The following is a 9731-nucleotide window of genomic DNA, read 5'->3' as shown; positions in this document are numbered from 1 at the left end:
CCAGTAAAGAGGGGCCACCCAAGCCTCAATCTCTCACATACTCTAAATGCCTTTACAGGAAAGGACAAGTAATCCCAACCTAATGGAACGCGTACAGTATTCTCAAAGAGCCAAATACAAGCTTCTGACTGAAATTAAGCGACTGAGTGCTGCTGGTGAGAAGGGGCAGTGAGCTGAATCAAACCAGAGCTGCAGGGTTAGGAGGTCAGCTGGCCGAGCGTGCATGTCACCAGCCCATTGGACATGCCTGTGTGCTCCATCAGCAGGTGTATAAATACGTGTCATGTTTCACACTCCATGTCCGCGGGGACGGCGGCCCAGATGGGATTTTAAATGCTGCATTTCATGTGGTATCATTTAGTAGGTTAGTTCACCCCTCATTGGTTTGCCATCTGGTGCCCTCAGCTCTCTGCCTGTGATGGGAGCATTCACACTGGAGTCTAAGTGCCCCTGATCTCCCTGCCAGAGCATTTCCAGAAGTTTACACTGCAGTCAGTGTGCCCTCCCTCAACCTCGACTCAGTAACATTTATGAAAAAAAATAATAATAAAAAATCAAAAAAAAAGGGGAAAAAAGTGCATCTGCATGTGCTGATTTGGAGCAGGAAACTAAGTGATATCAGCAGGAGGAGTTTGGACACAAAACCTATAAAACCTCCAAATGTAGAGAAGTTACAGAGAAGCAGAAGCCGGCGTGACATCACAAGAAAAACAGCTGAGCTGAAGGAAAACTTGTGCTAAATATTCAAGTAAATCAAACAAGTGGGCTCGTGTGTGCAGGCTGTGAATCACTTACCGTTGCACTTGGACTTGACAAACTGCTCCTTAAAGAAATGTTTTGCTCTCGTTGTTCTATTTCACTTTCCGGATGCTTTCTTTTTAGGAAAAGAAGACAATTAAAAATCCGCGACTGGATCCTCTCCTCGCTGATTTGCTGCCCATGTAAACATAGTTTTTCTCTCTCCCCCAGCCCCGCGTGTCTCAATCAATGAGGGTTAAACCTTTTTTTTTCATTTCTTTCTTTCTTTCATTCATTCATTCTTTTTTTTTTCTTTTTCTTTTTTAAATTATGAGCTTATAGTCCACGAGTTTATTCCTCGCACATCATCCCCTCATTTGTGGAAGACGTCGGGCTTTGGACGATTACAGGCAGAGTTAGACATCCAGCCAATGTTCCCTCCCTTTATTGACGGGCTCCCTTTATCACAATTTGCCAGATTTGCAGACAGCCGCTGACTGGCCTCACCTTCCAAATACACGCGTTTGGACCTGATAATGCTGCTTATATTACCCCCCATATGTTTCCATTTTGCACCCCGACCATACATTTTATCACTGGAGGGGGGGGGGCTCTGTTTTGGGGGTAGGGTGCGGGGGGGTGTCACATTTCGTGTTGCTGGGTGCAGAGGCAATTATATATTTAAACAGGTGAATCCTAAAGGTGTTTGGGGGAAACAACCAGAATTAAAGACAAAACAACGGACCAATATGTAACACCTCAGTTTGTGTGGATTACAGAACTTGCCTGTCGTTCTATGGGAGGTCATGGCAAAGAAATGAATACCTCATGATTGGTATTTATCAAAATGGGGGGAAAGAGTTAAAAAAAAAATCAAATATTAAAAAACAAACAATCTGCGATGTCAGTGCAGCCTATAGATGAGGATGAGGAGGGGGAGGAGGGGAGGGGGGCGACTTTGAGATGACATTGAGGCTGTGTAGATGGGAGTTGAGTCTCTGGTTGTTGATGTTAGACAGTCGCACAAGGCGAAGCGGCTGCTGCCCGTGTTGATTCAGCCTCCTCCTCCTCCACCTCCTCCTCCTCCTCTTCCTCCTCCTGGTCTTCAGCACTGCTCCCCGCTGGACAGCTCCTGCCTGGACACCTCTAACGCTGCATGGTCCCTTTAAGTCTTTTAATGGAAGTAAAATCTATTTATGTTCCAAGAAATACTGGGAGTTTACAACTTCATCCACAGGAGGAATCTACGGATACCTCGTTTCGAGATTTGTGGCAGGCAGCGGATCCTCGGCGGCACAGATCACAGATTCATTGTGAGTAAACTGGGTGCTGAATTCTTACGTCTGTCTGTGCGTGTGTGTGCGTGTTTGAACCCTAAAACAAACCAGTCTGGTTAATGCATGATTCGTTTTTGTGTTTTTTTTTTGTTTGTTTGTTTGTTTTTGCAGCGACAGTGTGTGTGTGTGATTAAATTGTGAATGAGACTGTCAATATGTTGCTGGGGTCAATGTAATGACTGCACGATGAGCTCTGCACCGACAAGCTGTAGCCAATTAAATGCAGAATTGATTGCTGTTTGTTAGTCTATTGGATGGTGCAAATGTGGAGACGCATTCTCGTGCGTTTTGGTTCTCGTTCAGTCGGGTAGAATGGGGTGGCTATTTGTGCAGCCTGATGCGTAAAGCTTTTACGCATTGGACATCCCTTTGTCTCCACTATGCGTTTTGTGTTCCATTTTGTTTGAGACCTCTCTGTATCCCTGCTGCTCGCAATCCTGTGTGTGGATAACTGTTGGGAGAATCTGCAGGTGGTAATTGGTGGACTCCACTTCATTATGCTTAAATCTCACAGGCTATTTGCTATCGCGACGGTGCGTCTTGCGCTTGAAGTGCATGTTTTGGATCATGTAATTTGCCTTAAAGTTTTCTTTTTTTTCGTTGATGTTGTGAATTTCCGTTTTCTTTTGCTTTTTTTTTGGCTCATCTAATTGCAGACTTTGTTTAGGCTGTCGTGTGTGCTGATCTGGTTTTGGCGGCTGTTAATTTACGCGCAATCTGTCGTCTGTGTTTTAGTTATGGGAGCAAGTCCAGCATGACTTTGCCATCGATGGTTATTTTGGTGTTTGCTGAGTCTGACATGAATGAACATTTTTTGTCAGGGAGCCAAATGTTCATGAGATGCTTTAGTCTGCGTTTTTAAATGCACGTTTGAGTAAAACAGTGTGTGTTTGAATTTGATTGATATTGTTTTAATGTGCCTGCCGAGGAGTAAATGAATGCAGTGCAAAATGTGTCCATATTTGCTTCTCAAGTGACCACATTTTCAGCGCGTCCTGAAAAAACAACCACATGCTCTATTCACGATTCCAGGTTAACGGCGACTGACGAGCCGTGTGTGCACAGGCTTCATCTCCAGACATTTGGTCCAAAGGTTAGGTCTAAAAACCGCGAAGCTGCTGTCTACGTGGACTGGTGCTGAAGCCTCTCGTCCGACTGCCAGGACCTCTGCCAAATCCAGAGACATGGCGACGAACGGCACCAAAACGGACGGACAAGTCACAGAACTGAACGAGGTGGCCACTAATAATGACAAGCCCAAGTCACTGGACGTGAAGCCCGAAAAGCAGAAAAAGGAATTGCCTGATAGAGAAACATGGGCGGGCAAATTTGATTTTCTCCTGTCGTGTGTGGGTTATGCAATTGGACTTGGAAACGTATGGAGATTCCCCTATCTCTGTGGGAAAAACGGTGGAGGTAAACACTATTTTCACTGCTAAATTTAAGCAAACTGCACAGCCCATTCAGCTCCACGATGCACATAGTCGAGCTTACCTAACTGACCGTGTCGATGACATGAAAAGAATGAATATCACCCACATTTGCAACCCTAATTAATTGACGCTGTGCTGTAGTGTTTGAAGTCAGTGCAGTTTTAGCCAAAGATTGTTTTTTTTTTTTTTTAGTGCATAACTTCATCTACTTTTGTCCATCCAGGAGCCTTCTTGATTCCCTATTTTTTGACTCTCATATTTGCTGGGGTCCCCTTGTTTCTACTGGAATGCTCCCTTGGTCAATACACCTCAATTGGAGGGCTTGGTGTGTGGAAGCTGGCTCCTATGTTTAAAGGTATACCTCACTTATACTAAATATTTCTGGGCAATTGTGTCTTGTTTTAAAAACAAATATTTCTGGTGTTTCATAGAAATCATTTTGACTATCAGGATTTATGAAGGGCCACATAACACACATGTCCAATGATAGTTTTACTACACTGCCTAATTCCTTTCTGTATGATAGGTGTGGGCCTTGCAGCAGCTGTCCTGTCCTTCTGGCTTAACATTTACTACATTGTAATCATTTCTTGGGCCATTTACTACCTGTACAACTCCTTCACCACTGTAAGTATTACACAGTGTACTCACGTGATTCATAAATCAGCGTAGGGTCAAGGTTGTTACATCAGTACGTTGTAGGCTGTGATACCTGTGAGACATTTAAAATCCCTAAAAGGAGGTGGGGAAAAAAACACTGTAATTTTTTGTTTTTCAGGAACTTCCATGGAGCTCATGTAACAATCCATGGAACACAGAGAAATGTTATACAAACCACTCCATTGCAGACACCACCAATCTCACCAGTGCAGTGGTGGAGTTTTGGGAGTAAGATATTGACTGCTTTCTCTTGCTTTCACAACAGCAGTGCTTTAAAGTATCCTGCATGCCTCCCAAGATACATAAAAGACAACCTCCTCTGCTGCATGCTTATTTCCCTGTGTGTGTGTAAAATAGTCTTATTGTTGCTCGCTCTGACTTATAGGCGCAACATGCATGAAATGACCGATGGCTTGGAAAAACCAGGCCAGATTCGAGTGCCACTGGCAATAACACTGGCCATCGCCTGGGTCCTTGTGTACTTCTGTATCTGGAAAGGAGTTGGCTGGACAGGGAAGGTAAGACGTTTGCCAGATTTGGGTATTCAAGACATCTTAGGCTATACTGGTTCCCAATAAGGAGAAGAATGTGACAGCTATGCAATATTAACCAGTCTAATATCACCTCATCAATCATTTAGATTGCTGTCAGCATTGTCCAGATTGATTTTAAAATAAGAGACATCAAACACTCATGTTCACTAATCCTGCACTGCCTCTTGGTGGCTCCTCTAATTCCAATTCTCCTGACACGTTGTCTATACTGAGTGTGGATTCACGATAGGAGGAGCAACAAACATCCATACGCTACAATCTGGTTTTGTCCTCTCCCTTCACTTGGAGTCAGTTTCCCTCCCTTGTGGTGCCACATTTCGAAAAGTCTAGTGCATCACGTGACCATGGCAAATAAAATTGGTTTTGGTCACAAAACACCCCATCCCCCTGCACATTTTGCTCACAAATTGCTTGCACAGTGTCATGAACGCACAGAGACAGTGGGAGCTGATTCAAAGTGAAGATGCAGTGATTTCTTTGCTGAATATTTGGTCCCTTGATCTGTTTTGGGTTTTTGTTTGGTTTTTTGTCCGGCGAAGAGACCGAAGAAAATAAATCTAGAAAATCTTTAAAACCCTCATGAGTATTTCTGAATAGTGGGTGAATGCCAAATTCATAAATTCTGTATGCATCATAAATTTACTTGAGCTGCACTGGTGTTATCCTGCTGATAATTGTCTCGCATTTTATAGGTCGTTTACTTCTCCGCTACATACCCCTACTTCATGCTGTTTATTCTCTTCATCCGTGGGGTGACTCTACCCGGAGCTAGAGAGGGAATTCTGTTCTATATCACCCCTGACTTTGAAAAACTCAAAGAATCAGAGGTAATGACATATTATCATGTGATTCTTACCTATGTACTGCACGCCTGAGTGAGCAGAGCTCTGCCTCACGCAGCTAAATGCTTGTGTTCCTTTGTCAGGTATGGCTGGATGCAGCTACCCAGATCTTTTTTTCCTACGGATTGGGATTGGGGTCACTTATAGCTCTGGGCAGCTATAACCCTTTCAATAACAATGTTTACAGGTAAGACTGGTGGTGATTCATGAAAAGAGATCATCCATGTGACAGAGGATTCTGCTGAATTTGATAAATCAGAGCAAATTATAATAGATGAAGTATTTAAATTTGTGCTATTTTACTTTACTATACGCCTGTATTAAAGAACTTATTCAAGGGTACTTGGTAAGAGCCCTTAAAGGGTCTTATTAATGTTAGTCGCTGGCATGAATAGAATAACAATCTAAGGAGAAGGCTGTTTCTTGCTGTCGCTGTGCGTGCTGGAGGAGAAAAAAAACAACTATGATTGCAAAGCCTGAGTGTTTTCTCCAGCAGCCCCATAGTTCTGGGTCACATAAACAATCAGTTACATAAAAATAGTTGCATTCATTTTGTGTCCTTGTTTCAAATGGATCTATCTTTCTTCATTTATATCTGTAAATACGTGTGAGACATTTTGTTATTTGTCAAGAGTTCTTCAATGAAATCTGTGTATGTCTGTCGTGAACAATAAAAATGGTGTTTTTTGCCAAACATCTGTATGATCAAAAGGAATTAATAGCGGAGATACATTGGCACAGCTACTCTGTCAGAGCTCAGTCTCTCCTGTGTGGACTGTTTTGAGGGAAGCTTAATACAGAAAAAAAAACTGAGTCAACTTAAATCTTTGACAACAGGCCTATTTTATATTTCCTCTCCCCAGAGACTCTATCATTGTGTGCTGCATCAACTCGTGTACCAGCATGTTTGCTGGCTTTGTAATCTTCTCTATTGTTGGCTTCATGGCACATGTGACAAAGAAAGACATTGCCGACGTAGCAGCTTCAGGTAACTACGGATTGCATATATGCTTTCTTCTGTAACGGTTCTGTCTCTGCAAGAAAAACATGTCCACTGTCATTGATACTGACTGTTAAACACAGCTTTTGTCATCATTTCTATGTGAATGTGTGTGTTTGCAGTCATGTCAGAGTGCTGTGAGAATAACCCTGATGAAATATGATTTTCCTATTTACCATCCAGGTCCTGGTTTAGCTTTTCTGGCCTACCCGGAGGCTGTAACCCAGTTGCCTGTGTCTCCTCTCTGGGCCATTCTGTTCTTCTCCATGCTGCTCATGCTGGGGATAGACAGCCAGGTAAGGGGCTTGGAGATGATCTGCTCATGGGCTGACCTAAATATTTAAAATGCAGGTACATATCATGCAGCTCACCCCTGCTCTCTGTATGATAAGCATGCAATTTGCTTCTTGTGGACAGATATAGCTGAGCTTTGACATCAGCTGTCAAGTCTTTTTAATGCAACTTTATCACCTCCATGTGCCCGCAGGTCTCACTGTCTGTGTTTCTTCCTTTATGTGTGTGATATTTGGGTTCGAATGAGGCCACAGAGACAAAGAAAAAAAAAAGCATAAATGCAGCTATACACTGGCTATGACCACCAGCACTTCAAAGTAAATAAATTAAAACCTTATTCTAAATGTCATAGCAACTGAGCGTTTGCATAACAGAGCTATTACCAAAATGGCCTCCAAGAAGTGGATGCTTGGTCATTCAGAAGATTACGTTAGTGTTTTTGTCCCATGCTTTGGTGCACACTGCAATTCTTTGTCATTTGTCATCATCGGTCTGCCCAACCACTAAAATAAAACTTATTTTGGGGAAGAATACATTCTGCAAAACATTCACAGGCCTCTGCATGCTACAAGAAAAAAAAAGATCAACGTTCTGTGCATATTAAAAACATATTTGTGTTTAAGAACATAAAAGCTAAATGCAAATTGTGCACATATTCACACTAATGCTGTTTCTATGATTCTGTCCTTCAGTTCTGCACCGTTGAAGGCTTCATCACTGCTCTGGTGGACGAGTTTCCCAGAGCTCTTAGGGGGAGACGAGAGATCTTCATCGCATGTGTCTGTCTGGTGTCCTATGTGATCGGACTTTCAAACATCACACAGGTACAGCGGGGCAGCTCTCTCTCATGTTACCGCCGACTATTAACAGCACAAGATTAAACAAATGACTGATAGAATTGAAAGATGTAATTAAAAGATAAAAGTGAAATCCAAGTATCTACTGTATGTAGTGGGCAGCATGCAATTTAAATTTGGACTTGTTCTCTTAATGTTATGCTGTATCTGCACAATGGCTCTTTTCATAACACTTTTATGACATTTTTCTGTAACCAGGGTGGAATCTATGTGTTCAAACTGTTTGACTACTACTCCGCCAGTGGGATGTGTCTGCTGTTCTTGGTCTTCTTTGAATGCATCTCCATATCCTGGTGCTACGGTGTGTATCATCAGTGTTTCATGCAAAGTTATCATTATAAATTTGTATATTTCTTCACAATTTAACCAATTAAAGGGGGAAAATATCACATATATGGAAAGTCGGGGGAAATATGGAGGTTAGAAAACGTCACACCTGTCTGGAGATATTTGCGCAGCTTCAAACGCTGTTCAGCCTCAAGGTCATGAGCACTCATGTGTTCCACCCCGCCATCCTCATCATTATGCATGGCAGGCCAGCAGCAAATTGAAATAAATTGGATATGAATATTTTGATCATAGATTCATTTGTCTCGCAGGTGTGAACAAGTTCTACGACAACATCCAGGAGATGATTGGCTACAAGCCCTGTATATGGTGGAAGATGTGCTGGGTCGTGTTCACCCCTCTCATTGTCGGTGTGAGTACTCTGAACTAATACAACAGTACATCTAAAGTCACGACACGGGAAATGAAACAATAAATAAAGTCAATATTACCTGCCTGCAGCCATGTCAGGCTGAGACAGTGCTGCCTGTAGCCAGTGGTGTCAGGATGCATAAAGCTTCTCATGTCTCCCACAGGGGGTGTTCTTGTTCAGCGCCGTACAAATGGTTCCTCTCAAAATGGGAGACTATGTGTTCCCAGGCTGGGGTCAGGGAGTGGGCTGGCTCATGGCGATGTCCTCTATGGTTCTCATACCAGGATACATGATCTATATGTATCTTGGACTCAAGGGCACCTACAAGGAGGTAAGAAGTGAACTGTCTGCCAGATTTTTAGCTTAAGATCTACTCTGTAACCTAACATGCCCTTTCTCTTATGCAATTCATATGTGTTGTGTTTCTCTTCCAGCGACTTCGGATAATGCTTCAGCCTCCTGCAGTTGTCAGGCGACCTCAGGAGAACGGACCCGAGCAGCAGGCGGAAACCAACACCGCTAACCTATCCAGCCCAGCCAATCCAGCCAATCCCGCGAGCCCTGCCAACCCAGCTCCTGCAAACCCTTCCAGCCCCACCAATCCGGCTCCTGTCAACTCAACCAGCCCCGTGACCCCCGCTAACCCGGCTCCTCCACCAGCCAATCCAGCCACCGCCGCTAGCCCGGTGAACCCGGCGACTAGTCCCACCGCCACCATCACCACCACCACCACCACCACCACGGCCAGTCCGGCTAACCCCACCACCACAACTGTTAGCCCAACCAGCCCACCACCCAACCTCGCTAGCCCAACGGAGCCCGTTAACCCCCCGAACCCAACAAGCCCAACCTCTAACCTGACCAATGCTGAGGCCAACGTGTAGACAACAAAGAAACCCTCATGGAGCATGTAGACAAAAGAGAACATTACAAAGGACTTCCAAGATTTTAATTGATTCACCTACCTCCAGGGGCAATATGTGATCAAAACAGATTTTCGAACCATGTTTAATTTTTCTGCATTTGTAAAACCAAGCCAATGATGTCTTATTGTTGGTTTGCATTCTGAAAACAATATCAAAGACTGTTAGTGTTCACAAATACAACCGTAAATCTGAATAAAAAAAAAAAGAAATGTAAACATACTGTGTAATACTGTGAGAAAAGAAAAAAACATAGAGATATAGATTAGAGATTTGTTGAATATCTTCATGAATCAAGTAAATACCGTGTGAATATAGTAGATGAAGTAGTGAACAAAATTGACATCATTGAAGAGTGCAAAGGATGGCGTCAATTTTATTGTGGATGTTTAC

The 9731-nt window shown here is 43.2% G+C and overlaps 1 protein-coding gene across 1 annotated transcript; it reads left to right on the top strand.

The window, feature by feature from the left end:
* The first annotated feature begins 3259 nt into the window (after positions 1-3259).
* Positions 3260-9299, top strand: slc6a1a (solute carrier family 6 member 1a). The gene is made up of 14 exons (XM_070910568.1): positions 3260-3491; positions 3732-3863; positions 4035-4135; positions 4287-4396; positions 4554-4686; positions 5415-5549; positions 5648-5751; positions 6428-6552; positions 6748-6860; positions 7551-7682; positions 7914-8016; positions 8315-8415; positions 8579-8746; positions 8850-9299. Exons 1-14 carry the CDS (start codon positions 3260-3262, stop codon positions 9297-9299), a joined length of 2139 nt encoding a protein of 712 aa, XP_070766669.1.
* The last annotated feature ends 432 nt before the right edge of the window (positions 9300-9731 follow it).

The sequence above is a fragment of the Enoplosus armatus genome, chromosome 8 (genome assembly GCF_043641665.1).
Source record: "Enoplosus armatus isolate fEnoArm2 chromosome 8, fEnoArm2.hap1, whole genome shotgun sequence".
NCBI lineage: Eukaryota > Metazoa > Chordata > Actinopteri > Centrarchiformes > Enoplosidae > Enoplosus > Enoplosus armatus.
Note: the sequence above shows the minus strand (reverse complement) of the source record. Positions and strands in the feature narration are given on the sequence as shown.